General features: G+C 41.4%; 2 protein-coding genes across 2 annotated transcripts; both read left to right on the top strand.

Moving 5' to 3' along the window:
• The first annotated feature begins 6171 nt into the window (after positions 1 to 6171).
• Positions 6172 to 19739, top strand: trpa1b (transient receptor potential cation channel, subfamily A, member 1b). Its single transcript, XM_028433034.1, has 29 exons — positions 6172 to 6287; positions 6541 to 6651; positions 6944 to 7106; positions 7226 to 7401; positions 8158 to 8265; positions 8419 to 8527; positions 8987 to 9132; positions 9775 to 9911; positions 11232 to 11280; positions 12507 to 12606; positions 12689 to 12789; positions 13084 to 13259; positions 14033 to 14197; positions 14302 to 14416; positions 14587 to 14753; positions 14961 to 15051; positions 15200 to 15259; positions 15344 to 15436; positions 16207 to 16277; positions 16357 to 16513; positions 16602 to 16691; positions 16999 to 17168; positions 17248 to 17377; positions 17535 to 17717; positions 17871 to 17939; positions 18021 to 18080; positions 18393 to 18494; positions 18574 to 18692; positions 19026 to 19739. Exons 2-29 carry the CDS (start codon positions 6556 to 6558, stop codon positions 19237 to 19239), a joined length of 3417 nt encoding a protein of 1138 aa, XP_028288835.1. The 5' UTR covers positions 6172 to 6287; positions 6541 to 6555; the 3' UTR covers positions 19240 to 19739.
• Positions 19740 to 21872: 2133 nt separating this feature from the next.
• On the top strand, positions 21873 to 22406 carry msc (musculin (activated B-cell factor-1)). The gene has a single exon (XM_028433337.1). It carries the CDS (start codon positions 21984 to 21986, stop codon positions 22404 to 22406), a length of 423 nt encoding a protein of 140 aa, XP_028289138.1. The 5' UTR covers positions 21873 to 21983.
• Positions 22407 to 23738: the final 1332 nt, after the last annotated feature.

Below are 23738 nucleotides of genomic sequence, written 5' to 3'. Positions count from 1 at the left end.
TCATATATCATACAAAGTAAATGCAAGTCAGGCAGCCAGGACAATGGAAACAGGCGTTTCTTTTGTACCTCTAGCAATCATAGTACTGCTAATATGGTCACATCATGTCAGTCATCACATTATTATAACATGAGTGTGCCATATTGCACCAAAGCAATATGGCAAGAGTCATGGTGAAAGCAAGACGGTAAGAATAATAGAGGTCTGAAAACTAAAAGCAAAGAGCCATCAGTATCAAATGTGCACCAAAGGCAATGTGCTCATGCATTATTAAAACAAATTGAATTTAACTGTATATAAATCAATTTCATTAGAAGTAGGAATGTAAGTACATTTTGTGTTAATAAGCATGTCTGGAAAAAGATAAAGGTTATAATATGTTTATGATTACAGCTCATGCTCAGCATTGTCAGATATTTACACTAAAAACAGGAATAATACTCAGAAATGATCCCCTGTGTTACCTCTGCCATCCAGTCACCGGAACAGCTGCCCTTATTACAATGGGCTTGCAGTGCTGAGTGTCTCAGAAGTGAAGCTTTCTTTTCTGTCTCTGTGCAGATGAAAGGGTCCTCCGGGTCGGTCACTGAACTGTGAATGTAGTGTTAACGATCTGCACAGGACACAGCGCTGACAGATGGAAGAATACTGTTAAAGAGGATTAAAGGTCGACTGGGGAGAAGTGGTCCTTCAGGTGCATCAGTGGATGCAGCAGAGAAGCAGCTGCAGCAAACAGCCTTCTTCTTTTTTTCAGACCAGCCATGGGACATGTGGTTATTTTAATATAAATGTGTTTCTTTTTGCTAAAAAAGTAAACATCATAAATGTCCACAGAAAAATATATAACACATTCAATGTTCCACTCCTAAGTGTGTGAGGGCACAGCCTTACAAACGGAGCAGATGGTGTAGCTGCAGCAGAATAGAAATGATACTGTCTCTGACAAGCAGAAGCAGCAGCAGCCTGTGTCACTCATGATTGTTTTTTCAATTTGACTGCTGTGAATCCACACAGATAATCACAGGCACCGGGATCAAGGATTTAGACCTTAGGGGGTTCCAGCAGTCATAATGCTCACGGTGCTCACTCGAGACAATGCAGGGGAGCTCACTTCAGCTTAGCTTTAGACCAGCTGGGGCTTGGAGAGACAGAAAAGAAAGAGACAGCATTTTTTCACCTGTAATCCAAAGTTATTGGGCACTCACATATAATTTCAACAAGTTTTTTTTACACTGTTCATGACTTAAAAGGGACTTTTTACCAACCATAATGTAAAAGTAGCTGAGGAGGCTCTAAAGCAAAGTTTGAGGGCAAACTATGAAAAGCTTCTAAACAACATCTGTCAGAAGCACTTGCTTGTTAAACAATTGAATTTTTAATGGCTGTTTCTTCCATTTTCAGCCATAATGGTTTTGCAGAGGAAGGTCCAGGTTTTATAGCGACAAACTGCTGAAAGATTCTGTGGACAAATGTTTAGAAAAATGTCATCAGTGTTCGTGTAACACGGCACGACCACATCCTTAAAAAAGGACCACAAAGATGAATCAAAACAAGTTCAACAAAAACTAAACATCAGAGCCTTCAGGAAGAAAACGATTTACTGCAGAAACCTTGTAGTAACCTGCTTTAGTTGTAGTGCATCAGCGCAGAGTGTAAGCACCTTCCTAAAGAGGAAAGTATGTAAATATGTCTCTGGGATGGTTCTATGTCGGAGTAAAGCCTGAAAATGATGCCTTTGAGCTCTTAATTATATGCTTAGAATGAATCGAATCCCTGTATGACTAAAGAGATTCTCTATGCAAACATATTTGTTTTGAAATTTGCATCCTCATTTCAGAGTGATTTATAATGTCTGACAGGATCATCACTGTCACGGAGGGAAAACAATGAGCGTAACCATTATAAAAGCTTTTGTTTGTCCGTGCTTGTACAATTGCTTTTTGTTTTTATTCTGACGTGCTGAAAGGCAAACACACTGAGTAGCTCTTCAGCAGGGGGACAGATAAAGAGTCCAGAAGCCAGTCTGGCCGCCATGCAGGCCTCCTGCATGGTCCCCTAGGACACCCCTGCTCTTAAGAGGTAACCTCATTTATAAGTGATGGAACACTAACGCAGTGGCACATAGTTAGCAGGACCACACACACACAGACAAACACACACCAACGACACTTAGTCCGTTGTGAACTTGTGACTGACAGCTCTGCGGTTAATGCACTCTGCATATCGCTGCTCTCAGCCACTTTTGTGTACAGCAACACGTTAACCTGTCCTTTTTACGCTTTCTAAACCAATAAGAGGTTTTTCTTCTGCAAGCGAGGCACTTTAAAAAGCTTCTGTCAAGACATCACCAAGCGTAGTAACAACCATGAAAACACACAGTATGCAAATCAGGGCAAATGTGTAAAATTGGAAATAAAATACAATGAGTGGTATAATACACATGGGTGAGCAGTGGGAAGCATGTAAGAAATGACTCCTTTTTTAACGCAGTGATGATTTTTGCAGTGTGCATTGCACTCTGTATGATGACATGAATGCATAATTTAGTTCCCATTTGCACCAGAGCAGAGTATCTGACTTGTCAGCAGTGGTGGAAGCATTCGACCGGTGCGGTCCAGCATCTGGAGGTGTCACTGCTCTGATAAATACACACACACATCCTTCATCTGACGTTGTAGGCAATGTCATTACATAGCCTAAAAAAATCCATGTCCACACACACACACTCAACACTCAGCACTCCTTCACCCTCTCTCCAGTCTTTTGTGCATTAAAGTCATTGCAGAAGCCATATTGTCCTGTAATGTGTTTGTTCAGGCTCACCTAAATGACAACCTGATCCTGGCAATGCATCAGTTGTGGAGATAATACACACTCCGTGGCACTGGCTCTGCATCTGCTGCATGTCAGGCTTTTCCACAATTACCCATGTCTCATTTATAGCCTGTAAGAACAATAACCGGGCAAACATTAGTCGTGTGCTGTGGGCAAAATACACCTCGTGACTTTTATTACTGTACATTGGTTTGTGCTGTTGTTTGGCAGGACAGGTCAGAGATCTTTAATCAGAGGAAATGTTTACTCCTTATTTATTGGTTCATTCATTATTATATATTACTATAATTATTATGGTGCAATAAATGTGACTCATGTCAGTTTTGGTTGGGTGTGTGTTAGGTCAGATAGGTTTATGTTATGTAAAGTTTTAAAAACACACTTTTAAATTCTATTTGTTCCATTGATTTCAGACATCATCAGAAGTGGGAATCATATCACACCTGAACTAAGTTCCAATGAAACAGAAGTTTCCTAACAAACCAAGTAAGTCATAGTTACCAGCACCAGGTAATAATAATTTGTTGTAACATGTCCACATAGTAGTTGGACAGTATTGGGCATGGGGATGACATAATGAGACAAAAATACTGGACAGTTTTTATTTACTGTTGTTGCCTTGTTGGGTCAGGTTCCTTTGTATTATGCCGGGTTGGACCTGTGGAGCCTGTGGAGAGCAGTGCAGGCCAAAAACCGCATTTGCCGTCCCATGCTAAGAACAGCAGTATCTTAAGGTAAATGTTTGCATGCTCATTTGCTCCCAACAACATGGCTAAAACACCAAAGTTTAGCCAGTCAAGTTTACCATTTGTACTAAAACAAAGCGCTGCATGAGGTTGATATTTCTGCCCATAAAAACAAACCAGTGAGCCTTTATATCTTTGGCTGCATCTGTACGCATTAATGGGACCAAGTGTGACGTTCATGAGGACATCCTGTTAGTGTATTAAATGAATTAAAATCTTGATTAGATAAACAACCAGTAATCCTGAGATGTTTATGCATCCTGAGTGCATAAACATCTGTTCAAAATGTAATGACGATCCATACATTACCGGGTGACACGTTTAAAAATACCACAAGGTGGCATAAGAGGAAAAGGAAGTCAGAAGCATGATGCAAAGCATCGTGAATCTGTTGATTTATTTAAGTCTTAACCAAAGTTGGGGTCTCGATAGCCAACAAATAAATATTGTCTATCTTTTATTGTATTAAATTACTTTTCATTGCAGTTCCAAATGCAGATAGAAAAAACACTCTGTGTGGTCACAGACAAGTTGACAATCTGACATGATACTTATTCCCTTCATGATAATGCTGGTAGAAATGCTAGTGTAATCCTTAGTTAATGATATACCTTATCTGATAATCCTGCCTGATAAAGATTCCCTGAGGAATACTCCTTAATCCTCACCATCAACAAGCAGGTCTCAGAGGTCGTCTTCATTCTGGGAGAAACAACCAGGCCTCGGCACAAAGGAAACTGTTTCCTTTGCACAATATAGGTTTGATATTTGTGTGTTATGTGCAGCCTGGCACTCAATCTCCCTGAAAAAAAGCCTGGCTTTTCAAATGCTGATAATAGGGACAGTTCTACTAACATGACAGCTGTCTATGTGTGGTCTGGCAATGTGTGTAAGTAACCAGAAAATCAAAAACAACCACTTTCCACTATTTTCTGTAAAAGAGCAGAATCCCACAAAGCCTGCATCACTGACATCCAGGCACATTAGCCAAAACCTATTTTGTTAGAGTAAGGCGTATCGTGTTTGCTGCTTAATGTATTGCTCACAGTCAAATTTCCTATCATGTTTCAATATGGGCTTGCCTTCATCTCTGTGAAAATATCAAGAGAGTCATTCAGTCACTGGGGGCAGCGTCTTGCCTTGCATTAGGACTCAGACTGGGAAGTAGCTGGCTCCTCTCACTATTTAAAACCCCTTTGCAGCGGTGAGGAGAATACCCAGACTGCTCAGCTCGAAGTAACAGTAAGTACATCAACTTTTTGTCTTCATGGTGTGAGTTTATGTGACTGTGGCAAATATACCTCAGCTGTCTACCTGTGATTTTATTGTGCATATTGTGAGTTATATCCAACAAGTGTGCAGCAACAAACCTCAGTAAATACCAGCCAAGAATAATAATAATAAAAAAATATGTTTAGTAAAAATAATTATTATATTATACATACAAACTTTTAAAAAGATTTTTATTTGACTTTTACTTACTTTTAGTAAGATTTTGAATGTACCTATGATTTATAGTTGTGATGCTGCTATTCCTTCCACCGATGCATATGAACTTGTACAGTATTCATTCGATCATGTGAGGATGTCATTGTTAAAAGCAGTTACTTGTTTCTGCGTGCCCATTAGTGCACTTCCTGCACGCTTGGTCTATGCAAACACATGAGGGAGAGGCTCAATTACAAACAAACAAAAAACCCTTCAATGATACTTACCGCAGCTGCTCGGAAATGATGGGGCAATGACACGCTGTGCTGGTGGTTTTTTATCAAATTAACCAAATGAGAGGAAAATGAAGCCATCCTGTCTGGTTTGTACTGTAATGTGAAGTTCTATCCTTAATGCAAGGGACGGGAAATGAGATATTAATGACTTTACAGGCATTGGTTGTGAGTTGTGGGTAAGATTTACAATAGTCATGAGCTTAATTAAAGTATACAGAATGAATTGTAATAATAATATTCTGAAGTGGAAACATGGGTGAACTGCAAAATCTATACCCTGTGTTTATGTGTTTTAATGAACTCCTGGAGATTCTTTATTTACAGGTCCGATCAATTCAATAATAAAGTGCGGAGATACCCAAAGAGAAGTGAATTAAATTGATCACCTTGGTGACCACGACTCGCTGAGCTGTGGGTTGATTATTTGAAGTCTTTCAGCTCACCTTAATGGAGCCAGGAGTGGAGAAATCCTTGTTACAATCTGTCCAGTGGATGTTCAGGGCCACTGATCCATGTAATATTGCTTAAATACACTGACTATGTATGTATATATATATATATATATATATATATATATGTATGTGTGTGTGTGTGTGTGTGTGTGTGTGCTGTCAAGTGAGTAAAAAAAAAAACACAAAATTATTTTTTCCACAATGGAGTAAAAGTTGCTGTAATGACCTGAGAAATATCTTCAGTATACTGCCACAGCAGTATAGGTCAAGGGGATTTCCGATGAAAATTCCTCACAGTAATTGGCTCAGCGAAAAAATGTTATTTGTTGTTTGGCCTTTTGATGTGTGTGAGGGGCCTCGTGCAATACAATTACAAGCTCTTTCTCAATCTCTCTCACCCAGGATCACGCAAGGACACCTGGGACAGAGTCAAAGCAGCCGCCCCCCAGCTGAGAGGAACATAATTGCTTTCTTCAAGTAAAAGGGCTCCAACCTCTCCTAACACTCGGCGGATCTGAATGCCCTTCCGGGTAAAGACAAAGTCATCTGCACCCACATCCCCTCATGGCGAGAGAAGCCTATGGCTTAAGGCGTTATCTGCCCTCTCTGTCACATAACACTCTCTGTTCCTCCTTGTTAAGCAGGCTTTGTTCTGTATACACACTTCAATGTGTTGATTGAAACTGTGGTGGACTTCTTTTTCTATTTTTCTGTTGTAGTGATATGTGTGAAGGGTGTGTGAACAGGGTGATGTCAATGCCATCGCTGCTCATGTCTCCACAGAGTGTCAGCTAAGTGATGAACTTCAGCAGGGATGTGGCCCGGCAGACTAGTTGTTATACATATGTGATAGTGGATGAGGATCCAGCTCTGGCAGGTCTAAATGTATTTGAGGTGAGGGAATAGATTTTTGTTTTTTTTTAAAGAAGTTATTAATCTCTTCTACAAGTGTTTATACTATGAGGACTGCTGTGATGTAATGCCACATCTTTAATCCAAACCCTGTGTAACCTCAAAAACAGTCACGAAGAAGAAATAAATACAGACCTGGACAACCCTTGTCTTATGTAATAGAACTACGTGAATTGAAATAATTCCGTTTGTAATCATCTGTTGTAATATTCTCACTGTCATGAGACCATATTGGTTTCTATTCTCTTTCTAAACTCTTTGACTATCATCATAGTTGGCTGAGAGGGGTGACCTGGCTCTCCTGGAGAACCTAGTGAGGAAGAGCCCAGAGGTCCTGAGTGAGAAAGATGAATGTGGAGCCAGTCCCCTTCATCACGCCGCCGCAGGGGGCCATGTCACCCTCATCCAATTCATCACCACTGTCATAGACTCGCAGGGTAAGCAGAGCGCAGTGGTGATCATGCAGTAAGATGCACTGCAGCATGTGAAACACCATTATTCCATCTATACGTTATTATTTGCATCTGTGTGTGTGTGTTCTAATATGGTCTGTCAGTGCTGAACAGCTGTGATGAGCAGGGTAATGTGCCCCTACACTGGGCTGTGGAGAAGAACAAGGCAGAGAGCTGCAGGGCTCTTCTGGACCTCGGGGCTGACCCCAACATCCTCAACATGGCCCTGCTGTCCCCTCTGCACCTGGCTGTCAGCCTCGGACACAACAGCCTGGTGGGGGTGAGTAAGGCTGAAAGTGCCCAGCTGAAGTCTCACAATTTATTATCAAGCGTGTTTGCTCTTGTGTTTCAGACTAGGTGCAAGGTTACTTATGAAGTTAACTGTATATTCTAGAGCTAGTACAAGCACTGAGCAGCAGACCCTGGACTTTAAAAGTTCTATTATGTAGTGCTGTGTCTTTGTGCACATTAGGCCATCCCACTTGAGCCTGTATTAGTGTGGCAGGATTTGCCTCTCAATAATACAATGCTTTACATATGCTGTCACCACATTGTTTAAACTGTTCCAATGCTCTAAGCAACCCCATGTAGCAGCAAATTAGTAGTTTGTGTAATAAAGCAAACAATGAGAATGTTCAGGATTAATTAATCCTATTACATAATCCCATGCCGGTATATACTCTATACTGCATATAACAATAACATCTGAATATGCATTGACTCCAAAATCCAAGTATTGTCACTCAGTATTGGGCTTCTCACCACTGTGAAAGCCAACTTCTACTGAAACGCAGGTGTAGTGACAGTAGTTTATGTATTGGAGAAGCTTTTTGCAGATGAATCCTGCAGAAATCTCCTTATCTCTTCTTCATTGTGAGAGTTACTGACCTTCTAAAGTCATTAGAGCATTTGGCTGTTGTCCACAAACTGACACGTCTGCAGTAGGATGGAGGAGGACAGAGGATAGAGTTATATTCAGCCAGGAGGACAGTATGGACAGAATGAAGCCCACTGTTTTTATCTCTGCTCCCTACAGCTGCTGTTGTCCTACAGCAATACAGACTGCAATCTACAGGGAGACCTTGGGAACACCCCGATGATCCTGGCCTGTTCCATCAATAACTGCGAGGCTCTGAGCATATTGGTATGTACAGTCCTACTGTGCGCCTGCAGCAGCCTGTAAGAGATAACTGTGTATTTACACAGAACACATTATGTGGCTTCCTTAAGTTGACAGCCAGCCCAGTGCAGCTTCACTTCTGAAAATGTCTCTGTTTGTCTTTCTCTATTGTATAAGTTAAAGCATGGAGCCAAGCTCTGCCAGCAGAACAAGCTCGGCCATTTCCCCATCCATGCAGCAGCCTTTGCAGGTGCAAAGAAAACCATGGAAGTCATTCTGAAGGCCGGTACGACAAATGATCGATCATCAACAATTTAAAGTGCTGATAAGAAATGTTTATGTTTTACAAGGCCACACAACAAGAGAGTCCATCTCAGCCCTGAAGGACATTTTGTAAAAGAATGCTTGTGCTAAGTTGTACATAAGCCAGATGCCATAGAGTGACAGTGTGTTTACTCACAGTGGGAGGTCTGCTTGGTAAATCTGGTGTTGGAAAAGGTTTAGCCAGAGTAGCAAATATTTATGATATTTCTGTGTTTGCTAAGTAAAAGAATGAATGAGTATTCACATTCTTGTGCTGTTTGACTTTTTACAAAAACACTGGAATAGGCACAATGACTCTCATTTGACTTCCTCCCTCCCGCTAAGTCAAAGATGGAAAAGCTTATGAGAAAATACCATGAGCTTCTGTAAGCACAGTACTTCAGCATTAAAAAAATCAATTTATTTAATTCTCTGCTGGCAGGAGAGGAGTTTGGCCACGATATTATTTCCCACGTCAACTATATAGACAAGTCCAAGAGCAGTCCCCTCCACCTGGCTGTACGTGGCGGAAATATTGACACCATCCACCTCTGCATTGCTAATGGGGCAAAAGTGGACCAACAACAGGTAAAATGTAGTAGACACTTTTAAATTGTCATTCTCTTCCGTCCTAACATCTGGCCACTACAGATTACAAATGTCATTTTCGATCATCTGTCCATCTCTGTCAGATTTGCAATGTGTTTTCAATCTAGATCTCATTTACCTACACCTGTGCAGCAGTTCTCTCTCTGTCTTTGTACTGTGAGAACATGTCAGTCTTATCATGCCCATCTGGGAGTGATCGTTATGTCTAGCCCTGGGCTAGTGGCCAGAGCTACAGCAGGAATAGTGAGTACAGTAATAGCTTTGGTTGGCTAAATTGATACAAATTACCCCCACTTATGCTGTGGAGCTGAGTGGAGCGATCACTGGCCTCCTCCTGCCAGTCCTGGTTATCTCATTAAAGGCTTCTGTTACAGCCCCCAGTGTTCAGACAGCAAGTCTCACAGATACTTTGCTAATGTTACACTGGGGAAGCGTACAATATGTCTGTGTGTAAGTGAGTACACATGATGCCTTGCGTGCGTACTAATTCTTGTATGTTTATCTTCAGCTCCATGTCACAGTGTATCCATGTGGAGCAGATATAAATCACGTTTGATAGGCTTGTGAATATGCATTATAGTGTTCATTATTCATAATGTATCCATGTTTGTTGTGGTGCAGAATGACAGGTCTACCCCGCTTCATTTGGCCTGCACCCAGGGTGCTACTGAGGTAGTCAAGCTGATGCTCTCCTCTGTCGACAAAGTGGAAGACATCATCAACTTAACTGATGGGGCGAATCAGACCCCACTACACAGGTGGGTTTTCCTGATCCCTCCACCCTTTATACCTTAATATAGTAATGAGCTGCATGAGACTTTTAAGGTCTAAGACAGTTCAGCTCCATAATGGCCTCCTGTGTGTAGTCAACCCATTTTACTTCATATAATACATTATAATGATCTTTATAGCTCAGCTTTGACGTGACCGGTTTAGACTTAAATGAATAGATTTCTCCCTCATTCAGAGTTAGAATCATACCATGGACTGACTACAATGATGACAGATAACAAGATTTTGAGATATTGAGGTTAGTTTATGCTGAGTCAGGCCAAGCAGAGAAAAGAAAAGGGCCAAGCTACAGGCAGCAGGAGCATGTCCACAGATGGAGGTGGTGGTAGCTCCAGACTTTCCCAAAGGAGGCTGGGGAAAGGAACATGTAACATGAGGTTGATATTTCAGTGCTTGAAAACAGAACATGTGAGTGTATTTCTCCTTTTGCATATGGGTTTATGGGGATGGAAAAGAGCGGTTTTCTATATAAATTGTATTTAATGTGCTGAACTTGTGTGTTTTAAGATGATCTTTACCTAACTCCTTTTATGTAATATACAGCTATGATTAAAAGCAAAACGAGTGAAAACAAAAAAAAGCCAGCGGGGTCAGGGGCGAGCAGACCTTGAAATCTTGAGTGAACAACACATTTGAGAGAAACAACACCAGATCAGGTGCCAATTTTGTAACCACTGGTGTTCAATGACCTGAGAATATCAACCTCGTTCCTCATACTCTTGATAAGAGTTGGCTGGTTGTGTAATATTTACAATTACTATCTTAACTGCTTACTTACATGCTGTATAAAGATCAGTTGATCAGCATCAGATCAACACTATAATATAATTTAATTGGGTACAATAATAGCAATTTAATTACATGACAAAGATATGCTTCTCAAATAGATTTTGTCCAACAGCTATTTGTGTTGGCACAGCTGTTGTTATAAAACGCTGTAAAATACTCATACTAATTTGACTTAAGCTGACTAAAACACAGGCGGCCATGCTCCTTTCTCTTGCCAGACATGGACTTACAGATTTGTGGATTAACGAGCATCCTTCAGTTGTGCAAATCATCCACTCTCTGTTACTGCAGAACGTCACAGGAATACCAAGAATTAGTCATTAAAGTGCGTCATCAAATGGAAGCATTGCAATCTCAGAGATGAAAGCAACCACAAGGGGAAATCTCTTTATGTCACCCTGACGAGGCAGAATTAGAGTTGGATCATTCTTATTCCACATCTGACAGTGTGAGTGTGGTACGGCACAGGTTTACAACAAGTCTGTTTGCTTTTCCAGGGCTACAATATTTGACCATGCAGAGCTGGCAGAGTACCTCATCTCACTGGTAAATATCACACATATACACAGCTGTTACACACATCTTCAATGAGGGATTGTTATTAATCTTGTGCCTTGGGTGCAAAGAACTGCACCCCCCCCCCCAATATACACAGCTTAGGTAAAATCAGCACTCTACTGTGTGTGTGCTCCCATTGCCACCATTAAACAATATTTGCAATTATAAATACATTGCTTGTCTTAGTAAATGCAGAACACACACCTCATTGCTTGTAGACCATCTGTCACCATCTGTTGCGTGAGCTGTGTTGCTGGGAAAGGAGGTGGAGTCCACATTCATCTCATGTCAACTCATTCTGTTAGCAAACACTGCCACAGGAAATAAACCTGGGTGTGTGTATATCTCTTGAAACATGCTGTACAAAGAGTCACTTCCTTTGGCAGCGGCAGAAAATTCTTTATTTTGATATACATGTATACATACACAGATGTACAACAGGTATACCGTATACATTAAGTTCAGGGCCTAAAGGTGGAAGCGGTCATTTTTGTAACATAATATACAAGCATTGGACTCCTTCCTTCATGCATGCTGCCCTCTTGGACCTCTAGAATGTGGTCCAGACCAACATCATTCTTACTGTCTTCATCAAGAAGAAGAAGAGGTCAGAGTGTGCCAAAAAGTGGACCCAAGTCTTAATCATAGTTACATTTTTCAGGATCTAAAATTGCAATGAGCTCCTCGATAGTTGGAGCTTGCTGTGGACAATGACATGGATCCATGTTATAGATCTGATCAGTGGTGGAAAGTGGGCCTTCCAGGATGGGGGTCATCCTCCCAGCTCTCTGCTGCATTTCAGCAGAGCACCATCCACCTGTCGCCATGTCTGCCTGCCCTCTCCTAAGGTGCTACGATCCCTTAGGTCAAAGCAGCAGATGACTGCATGACAATATTTCTTGCCCCCAACTTAAATAACATAAAAAGTTGACTTCAAATATTGCACAGCAAAAGTCTTAGGCCATGAACCTCTTAATCAGCTGCTGTATTTGGTTTTAACCACAGCAACTACTGTAGTGAGTTAACGATATGCTCCTTGCCTTGGAAGTCCATTTAGCTATGCAGTAACCACCGCTCCACCACTGCAGGTCAAGGGCCAACCTCACAGAGTGTTCTACTGTGAATTCTGACATCTGACATATTTGCCATAATTATTGCAAGGTGTGTTAACCTTAATGAGGTAATGTTAAGGCTGTAGTACACTCTCCCCTCAGGGTGCAGACCTAAATCACACTGACTGTAAGGGAAACTCTCCGCTGCTGCTGGCGGCGAGCTGTGGAGCATGGAAGACTGTAGCTCTGCTGCTGTCAAAAGGTGAACTGCAGTCCTGTACGTCACCAGCTGTTTGTGATAAAGACGGCTATGGACACTCATGCATACTGTTATGTTTTTTTAGGGGCAAATGTAAACATGAAAGATAAATGTGGTTGTAACTTCCTTCACCTGGCCATCCTGCAGCCTAAAGGCCTGAAAAATCTCCCAGAGGAAGTACTGCAGGTATGTGTGATCAGTCTGCAGCTTATTAAATGCTGCTTGGACAAAGATGTCTTTAAACGATCGCAATCTAATTACTATACCGTCCTTGATCAATTTGCTTTGAGCCTTCATTAGCCGCATGCATTCAAAGCTAGCTGATTAAGTTCTTTACATCCTCACTCTATGAGGTCTTTGCCTAAGAGCTATAGTGTATGACTGTTTCTGTAAATATTATGAGTATGTGTGGGTAAAGGGTACAAGATACTGTACGTATATTATACAATGTAAATGTGTGTGTAATATGTCTGGCTTTAGCTTAACAGTGTGAAGGCCTTGCTGAGCTGCGAGGATAATGAGGGCTGCACGCCACTCCACTATGCGTGCAGACTGGGCATCCATGACTCAGTGAAGAATATGCTGGGCCTCTCGGGGCAGGTTGGCCTTGCATGCAAGTCCAAGGACAAGAAGTCTGCGCTGCACTTTGCTGCCCAGTGAGTTTGATTGGCCCCTGAGGGCAAGACTTTCCATACCATTGATCTAAAACAATACTGATTCAACTGGATTTTCACTCACAGTTGCTAAAACTTTGCAAATTAGTCTTAAGCACAAGCACTAGCTGCAATGTCACAGCTGCTGACATTGACTTGACACAAGTATCAATCCTAAGACAACATTATAAAAGATAAATCAAAGATGCCTATGTGGACAGATGAAATATGTGTATCTACATTTAACAATGTTCTCTTATTGTGAGAAATTTCTGTACTCAGAAGCTTTTTGAAGATTAATTGCGATGACATACCAATTATACCGTGACCTCCATGGGGCTCTCACAAGAATAGAATTCAATTATCGAAGCACATGTGAAGAAATGTTAATAATAGTAGTGAAATGAGTGGACATTCAACATTACTGGTATCGATTTTTCTATCATGTACCTCCATTTCATTAGAGCTAGAGGGCAAATGAAGGCCATGCTATGATATCACACTTTTAACTCCTGGAGAAACCTCATCCCCTGTCCTCACCTGGACCTCAGTGCACACACACACACACACACACACACACACATACGAAGTGCTGCTGACTTTCTTAAAAGGTTCAGAGACAAAGACAGATGATTGCACAGGTCAGCATGTACCTAAAGGTTCAAGTGATTTAATATCCTGAAAGCCAACCCATGGTTTTGCAAAATCATTTCCATTTTAGAAACCACTGAATCGTAAGAGTGAATATAATTCTCTGCATCCCTTTTTTCTTTAAGGTACGGGCGCATCAACACGTGTCACCGGTTACTGGAGAGCATCACAGACTCCCGTTTGCTGAATGAAGGCGACGAACGAGGCCTGACACCACTCCATTTGGCTTCAAAGGGAGGGCACACCAAGGTGGTACAGCTGTTGCTGCGCAAAGGAGCCCTCTTTCACAGGTTCATACAAACACACGTGCCCAGCACACTCTGCTATCATTAAGTGATGCTGACCCAAAATTGTATACATTTGTTATAGATGTCACTTGCTGCATTTTTTACAGTGACTACAAGGGTTGGACTTGTCTGCACCACGCTGCATCTGAAGGATACACACAAACAATGGACATCCTCCTGGCAGCCCATATCAAGTTACTGGATAAAGCAGATGAGGATGGGGTATGATCAGTGTTTTTTCTTCAGGCACTCGAGACTAAATGGTTAAGGCACATGCACACGTTTTTGTAACACTTATATCAACCATTGAATACTTAAATAATACACACATTCTACATTCTACAATTTATTCTACAATAAATGCTGTCTCCTGTTACATATTGATGCACCAGAACTCTGCACTTCACATCGCAGCAAGAGAGGGACATGTGGCTGCGGTCAAGGTCTTGCTGGTTAGGGGGGCCGAGATCAGCCTAAACAAGAATCACACTTCATTCCTCCATGAAGCTCTGCAGAACGGCAGAAAGGACGTGGTCAATGCTGTGATTGACAGTGACAGGTATGTATGTTATTAGGGGATGATACAGTGAGTTTTCAAAGACCAGTGTGAAGGAACATTTTGCAACTTCATCACTAGATGGCACTAAATCTCAGGCACGTGTCCTTTACAACATTACTCTAAATTTGTAGACATGATGTGTAACCATGCCGTCAAATTCTAGCCAAGTTTTAGTTCAGAGTTAGAGTTTTTGTGTTGTTCTTCCAGGTGTGCCGAGGCTTTGAGGCTGTTCATTCCAGGCACCAGTCAGCGATGTCCCATCCTAGACATGATTGAGTTTCTGCCTGAGACCTGCAAGGTTTGCTATGGATGGAAAAAAAATACATAAATCTGTGCACACAGACATCATAACTCATCTCTCTGTGCAGCTTACAGTTATGTAACCTGTTCTAATTGAGTGCTGACATAAAGCTCTCTGCCTTGTGAATTGCTGCTTTCTTTAATAGCATCTACTGGACCGCTGTGTGAGGGAGTCTGACGATGACCACAACAGTCCTGACTACCATGTAATTCATCCATCAGTGTCTCAGTGCAGATATAAAAAAAGCCCTGGAAATATAATAATAACACAATCCTTGATTTTTGTGTAGATTGAATATGATTTCAAATGGCTCCAGGCTCCCCTTGCAGCTAAGAAGATCAATGACAAGATCTTGCAGTTCCAGCCTCTAGCTGCTCTCAATGTAAGCAACTTTTTTTTTCTCTCAAGTATTTTTTTTTTTTGGCATAGGGGAATCTACTCCACCATGCTTTATAAGCAGTCAAGTTCTATTTTAGTTACCATTACATCTCTGATGGGGCTCTGTGGACTTGTTCATTCATCCTTAAGGGACAGTGATGACACCTTTTTCCATCCACTTTTCTGCAGTGACAGCGACAAATTCATAGCCACATTTTATGGCTTAGTCATACATTTAATGTGCCTGACACAGAGATTTGTGTAACACTCCAAAACCTCACGTAGTCTAGGTTTTAAAACCCGCTAAAGACTGATGACAAAATGCAGCTGACACTTCAGTCTGCCCTTGGTTTTTAATTTTCATATACATTAACAAATTTCTATGGCAGCCCAGAGTGGACAAACTAAGCAGTGGCTCTAGAGAGCAAGGTCCTTTTTTCTCTTTACATAGAAGTATAATTTTCTTTAGTAACACAGAGGTATATGAGCTGATTGTATTCCATATGGCTTTAAAGGCCTGTTTTAAATCATTATACTGAAGGTACATAATGTAAACTAGTCTACACAGCAACTGGCAGTCCATTATCTGATACATTACTAAAACCAAAACAATAGTTGATGGCATATTTCTGCTCCCTGCTTCTCATTCTACATTATGTCAATGGAAATCCATAATATGCTCATACATTGAAATATTACAGGCTTAAGCTGTCAGTCCGTTTTCACCTGCCTGTGTAAAATGTGCTATTGACTATTGGACTATTTTTTCTTCAGGCAATGGTGCAGTACAACCGGATTGAGCTCCTCAACCACCCTGTCTGCAAAAAGTATCTGGAAATGAAGTGGTGAGAGTAACGTTCCTCATCCATACATTCGACTGATCTCTGATGCCGGGTCCCTAAGTGCCTTCTCCTTTGTTTACAGGGTTGCTTATGGGAGTAAAGCTCATGTGCTCAACATGTTTCTCTACCTGCTAGGGCTGCTGCCCTTAACTCACCTGATCGTGAATCTGAGACCCACTATGAACACTACTGAGACAGGCGAGCACGACATCATCATGGTACCCATATCTTTCTCAAAGGTACCGGCCCACACTATATACTGCACTGTTACAACACTATGCTGCACTCCCCTTGGATGAGATCTCAACATTGTTCCTTACTTTACAGCAAGGTCTGTTCTTATCCTTCTGCATGGTGATGGTTCTGGTCATGAACATCTACTCTATAGCAAAGGAAGTGGTGCAGATATCACAGCAGGTACTTTTTCATTACCTCATATAAAACATGTGTCCATAAATCTATTCAGCACCCGGCCCTTGTGGACACACTAGCAATCAGGGGTGATGGATGAATGCCCTCTGATTTGTAGGACCACTAAATGGCCACAGGCTGAATGTCACCTCCATACTGTGCTGTAGCTTAGTCATTGGAAACACATTGCATCATACAGTATGTTCAGTAAAACACAGCTACAATGTGGTTAAAATGTGTGAATTTTGTACCTGATACCACCCATGGAAAGGTGTGAAAATGTGTTGTCTGTGTTTTTCTTGACACTTGATAGCGCTGGAATTACTTCAGGGACTATTCCAACCAGTGTGACTGGACTGCAGCCATCTTCTCTCTCCTCTTCATCATCCCCCTTATGCTGAATGCAGAAGGTTCTTTACATTGGCAAGCAGGGGCCATCGCAGTCTTAAACTCCTGGGTTGGATTTCTTCTTTACCTCCAGAGGTACCATTCACTCAGTGCCCTGGTGTCTTTGTTTTCTTGGATTGGAGGACACTAACATCATAATCTCTTGTTTCTCCAGGTTTGAGGGTGTCGGCATCTATGTTGTGATGTTTGGGGAGATCATGAAGACGCTGGTCCGTATTGTCATGCTGTTCATGTACCTGATGCTGGCATTCAGTTTGGCGTTCCATGCACTGATGCTCAACCAGGTAGGAGAAGAAGACAGAAGCAATAATCTAAATAAGAATGTTTAAAGCACTTCTTGATTATTAGAATGTCTGTTCTCTAAAAGACACAAGAAACCAGATGTGATGAATATCGACATTACAAACCTACAATCATACATTCTGTTTTTCCCACCTTTAGAGAGAGTTTAACAGTGTGCCGCTGTCTGTGATACAAACCTTTGTGATGATGGTTGGAGAGCTGAACTACCAGAATAACTTCCTGGATGCTTACCTGAACCACCAGCTTCCCTTTGGTTTCCTGACATACGTTATTTTTGTGTCCTTTGTTCTGCTCATGCCCATCCTGCTGGTGAACCTGATGGTAAGCAACTGCTGCGCCGCTTTAAGTAGTTTATGCAATTATACATTTACTTTGTAACTATAATAAAGTATATTAGAGAAACGTGTTTGTATTTTGTTAGTGATGTTTTGACCAGCTCACATTGATGGTTTGTCTTTGTTGGCTGTGTTGTAGATCGGTTTAGCAGTTGGAGACATTGCTGAAGTTCAAAGAAATGCTTCGCTAAAACGAATAGCCATGCAGGTATAGTATATATGGAACTATTGTCTGCACACAGAATAGAAACATACTGCAATGAGGAACAAAATTGTCTAAAATGTGTAGGAATGTGGATCATTGCTCGATGTAAGCCACAAGACAAGAGAAGAGGGATCTCTTCTCATGGTGTGAAGTTTTGATCCTGAAGGACAGCAGCCTCCAGGCAGAATGGAGTCTCTCGAAAAGTTTGTGTCCAGCTGAAGTCTGCCTCAGGGTCCCACAGAGATGGATGGAAGATTCAGCAACACTATTATTGGCAGAAATGATTTAATCTGACTCTGACTAATTAGTTTTAGTGTAAACTCAATAATAGCATCATTGTTAGAAGTGACTAAGTAAATTCTTAAGGAGATAATCAATAACGCTTGATTGTGCAGAGCTTGTCAATGAAGGTTTCTTCTCCAAATTTTCCCTTCTAACGGAACATCCGACCTGTAGATTGACCTTCACACGGCTCTGGAAGATAAACTGCCTTACTGGTTCATGAAACGCGTCGACAAACCCTCCATCACCATCTACCCCAATCGCAAGTGTTCCAAGGTAATGTAAAAAAAAGATACTGTACATCATGTTGATTTATTTTGTTACTTTGTTAACTCTGTGTCACATTCGATTGCAGAACTTTTTAAGGCACCTGCTGTCAGGTGAAGAGGAAAGTAATGAAGTGTGGAGTCGTCTGCAGGCCAAGTCAAAGAGCTGTACTTTGATAGAGGCTGAGCTCAAAAAGCAGAAATCCAGGTAAAAGCATGCAAGGAGAAAGACTAAAAAATGATTTGAAATAATATTTCTAATACAATGAACCTAGAATGAGCTACAACAGCTAAAAGTGGGCTGTGGTCATGTGTGTGTGTGTGTGTGTGTGTGTGTGCACAAACAATGAGGAAGCAGCTGTCAGGCAGTGCGATTAGAGTTTCTGATCCACCAGCGGCCCCTAGTGGCGACTCTATGTCTCCACACTCTTAATTATCCATTCAGTCATTCATTAATATGACTTTCCATAAATCAGATTATAAATGTACCTTAACTGTGAATGAAGTGTGTCATTAAACAAGCTGACGTTTTCTTCTGCAGAATGAAAGAGATGTCAGACATGCTGGAGAAGCAGCACAGCCTGCTGAAGCTTATCATCCAGAAGATGGAGATCACGTCTGAGGCCGATGAGTACGATGGCCCTGTGAATATCAGAGGGAACATGTGGCCCAACATCATGCATGCTAAACCAAAGAGTGGCACTACTTCTCGCTGGGTTCCCTTGATCAAGGCCATTGAGTCCAAACAAAAGTAAAGAGTATGAAAGAAAAGTGGCATAAATAATCACTATTATAACAGTATGTGTGTAAAAAGCTCATAAGCTATAAACCCAATTTATCCCATTAAGAATTAACACTTACATTCAATATTTACACGCTGTGTGTTGTAGTAATCTGTTTAATGGTACAATGGTGTTAGTGTTGTATAAGGCTTAGTTGTAGACTAAAGCTGTAACATCTCTTCTCGTGAGGGACCTGAAGATAAGTGAGCGTATCTTTGTGGTGCGTTTGCAGTGTTGTCTCACATCTATTACATTCACAGTTGCTGCTTCTGTAATGCAGGGTCGTGCCTTTATGTGCTATCTGAGCTCTCTGATAAAACCTAATTTTAAACGTTAAACAAAATATTCTATGATATTTCAGTTTGTCGGTTGAGATCACATAGAGTTACTGTTTAGTGCAAATTTGCATGGAGAAATATTGTGTTTATTCAAATATTGTGTATGCTGACGGGGATGCACAGGTCAGCAACTGCATGAGGCATTAAAAAAAAGTTATTGAAGCTGATTTATGCACTGTTTTCTATGTCTGTGTCACCCAGCAACTCAATGTGCAGCAAGCTGCTTGAAGTGGGCGATCATGGGAATCGTCAGTTAGTTTAGGAGGCCTCTGACATCATGAGCCTGCACCTGTCCCTCTGCCTCTCCAGCGAAGGCCCCTGATAGAGGTCAGGACCTCTGCTGATAGACAAATGCTAGCTCTCCCTTTAAGTGACTTTTCCAGGGATATTTATTAGTGCTGGCCCTGAATTTAATTATTCCCAGGACAAATATAATAACCATGTAACCATCAATTACGATGATGGTTTGGACAATATTTTCTTCTTTTACTGGAGGCGCTATGTGCAAAGGGTGACTAATGAGCCGAGTGTTGTATCTCAACCAGTTTCTTCTTGACAGTGAAGGTAGCAGGAGGTTGAAATATGTGTCATAAAGCCGATACCTTTTTATGTCAGGTAAAAAAAAATAACAAAAAAAAATGACAGCACTTCAAATGCGGAGTAAATCCTACTGCAGAATCCCTTAGCTTGCACTTTTAAGTGTGTCAGTCAGGCCGTTCACCTCGATGAAGGATGTAGTGACAGACAATGAGTTGGCAGCCTGCCTGAAGGTCTGACTGTCCCACCTGCACAAAGTGGAACTTAATACCTCAGTGTCACGACACATCCAAGGGTACTCTAAAGCCGGGATCCCACCGAGGTCCAGCTGATCTCGGCTTTTGTGAAAACTGCATGGAAGAGCAGGATTATGGGAAGCGCAGGAATGTGTCCTTGGATTAAGATGGGGAATTCTTGGCATATGGAGGAGGGAAATCTGAGCAGTGGAAAACCACTGAACACTTTCACTGTGACTTGAGTTCTGACACTGAAAAATTGAGTTGGAACATATATAAACAGGTAATAAACAACTTTGAAAGACTAAATACTTTAGTGGTTTAATAAGGTGAGATTTGAGCCAACAAGCTGAAATAAATTACACACCATCCTGGGAACTGTTGGAGTACAGTACAACACTGAGCAGTGCAGTGTAGTAATTCACCCCTTTCTCCCTCTCTAGTGACTCTGGCATGGCTATCTACCAAAAAATCAAACATGCATCTCAGCTGCAGTTAGGTAATCTTTGGCAGAGTCTTGCTATTGTCACAAAAATCTGAATTTCACACATATTATGTGGAATAACAGCAAACAGTGACCTGGGATTTTCTGGGAATATCTTTAAGCAGAAAGCAGAGCAGGGACCACGAAGTTGTACTCCCACACCTTTAGACTTTTTTGGTGCGTATTGTTGCTTTTAATTATCACAAACTACATCCGAATTTATTTTTCTCAGCTTTTTGAAAACAAACAAATCTCACACATCTCTTTCTCCTAAATCTTGATCCCAATCTGCTGCATGATTGCCTGTTTGATCTCTGTGGCAAAAAGTTAAGAGGATGCAAAACAAACGAAAAAGTGTCCAAGCCTCTGTCTCTGCCACACCCTTGTCATGCCAACGCTCCAGATGTCATGGGAACCAATAACAGCTGGGGCTGGTATATGTGCAGGCTGCGTGTGAAAGGCTGCTCCATCTGCAGAAACCCAATCCCTCTGTGAACCCACCAAAGGATTAGACACTTTTGATAAGGTCCTCGAGACATTTCTATTACCAAAACACATCTGTTGGACCAACAAAATGGAGACACGTTGTTTGTTTATCTGCATTTCTAAATGTCGTGATGAACAGAAAAGTTGTGCCATCCTATAACACAACATACAATCTGACTATCTCTGTTAAAATCATCAATCAATCCTCAGACAGCCATGGAGTGATTTTTATTACACCTTCCTCTACATTAATAAGCTGATGCTTTATGGGGCTTAACCTAATTATCAAGTTGCAGATGAGCAACTTAATTCTTTAACAGTTTAAACACAGAGATGGAGTTGTGGTCTTACTGAGGTCATGGTGGCGTGGAGAAAAAGGGGGAGGAGAAAAAAAACTGTACACATGCCAAGTCCAGGACACTTAAATTAGAGGGATAGCTAAGCATTCAGGCACGTCTCAGTTTTAGAGAGAGCTCATGCAGATGTGGTCCTGTCAGCGGTGAAGTTCTGGGTTGGATCAAGATCACCAAATGGGAATTTAACAGGCTGATGCACTTTTACTAAACTTTTGTCAGCTGGAGACTTTCAGTCACTGCTGTGCGTAAAGTGCCACTCCAAGGCGCAGGTGGAACAGCCATGTCCACGGGCTCTGCTGCAAGTGATGCTGAGGACGACGAGACGTGTCACAGGAGGACTACCGCCCCTTTGGCGAGCACTGCGCGGAAAACTACCTGCTACAACCGGTACTCGGATGAGGAGTTGGAAGATGACGGCGGTGAGGGGAGGATCAAGCAGGAGCGCAGACTCTCCAAGACGCACCAGAGGGAGGCGCGACAGTCCCAAAGAAACGCGGCAAACGCAAGAGAGAGGGCGAGGATGAGAGTGCTGAGCAAAGCGTTCTCCAGACTAAAAACCAGCCTGCCCTGGGTGCCCGCGGACACCAAGCTGTCCAAACTGGACACGCTTCGTCTGGCATCGAGCTACATTTCTCACCTGAGACAGCTGCTGCAGGATGACCGGTTTGAGAGCAGCTTTGCGCATCCAGTCAGCCTGGTATGAAACCAAACTGTGCCATAAAGTGTGACACAGGTGTAAACTTACAAATTACACCAAAAACTGCTTTTTCACATTACTATATGAAGCAGCATTTAACAAAAATATGATGATGATGATGATGATGATGATGATGATGATGATATAGATGGGTTTCTTTACTTTGCTTCAACAGACATGGCCGTTTATGATGGCAGGACGATCAGATGAGGACATCTCCTCCACTGTAAGACTGTGTGGAGCAACAGCATAGGACAGCTGTCCTCCTGAAGACCCTCTACTACTGTTAGAACCTGAGGACAGACATCCTCCTCGTTCTGTGACTCCCTCACCATAACAACATCTTTGGACTCAAACCTTGTGTAGTTTTGTGCATGTTTGTGTCATGTTTTTTTTATCTGAGTGTATCTTCATTTATATTTCTAATTGCTTGATTCACAAATGTAAATAACTTTCATTGTGATTATTTTTGATACATACGTCTGTTTAGTCTTTATAGAGTGGATTCCACAAACACACCTCACAACCTTAAATACTTCACTTTAAATACCCAAGATTCTGTCAGAATTCTTATATTTATTATGAATGTGCTTTGAAATGTTTGTATTTCAGATACATTTGAATTAACATGTCTTCTCTACTTATGTGCAAACAAAAGTTTTGTGGTTACGTCAATCAGTATTTTTACTTTACATTGTTGTGAAAGGATTTAATTTTTAACATTACAGCCACCAATCATCACCATCACAGTTAAATTAGATGCAGTAGTGTAATGTGGCCTATCAGATATTGTTGACTTGCAATGTTCAATCATGCAAAACACAAATTGTGCTACAAGTTTTAGCATGATTACTGAGATTGTCTTCTACATTAAGCCACAAGCCTCTCATTGATATTCATGTATCATAACAAGCGTACATCATCATGAAGCAGCTCCATGAATCTTGGTGGTTGTCATGGGCTGTCTGATAAATAAACTGTGACATATGTCATTCATGTTATGCGTTCGCTGTCAGGTTTGTATCACTGCCATCAAAGGTAATCAACTTTTTTCTGAGGTTGGTAAATGTGCTTTATTAACCATTGTTCAGTTTAGCTGCAGCTACTTTGAGTTGTGCCACATGACAGCTCGTATTAGCCATCAGGAGTCTGGAGATATTATATTCAGACTAAAACTTACCAATAACTTCATAATACATGTGTCAGAGTTTCAAGGGGAAGGTATAAGGGGAAGTCCCCTTATACACATACACAGCTGAATTTGTGCAAACATGCACACTTATTCATCATTATGCATGGCAGTGATCTCTTGATCCAGACACCCTTTTATCCAGTTAA

This window comes from Parambassis ranga, chromosome 20 (assembly GCF_900634625.1).
Source record: "Parambassis ranga chromosome 20, fParRan2.1, whole genome shotgun sequence".
In the NCBI taxonomy this organism is placed as follows: Eukaryota; Metazoa; Chordata; class Actinopteri; family Ambassidae; genus Parambassis; species Parambassis ranga.
This window is presented reverse-complemented; position numbering and strand designations above follow the sequence as displayed.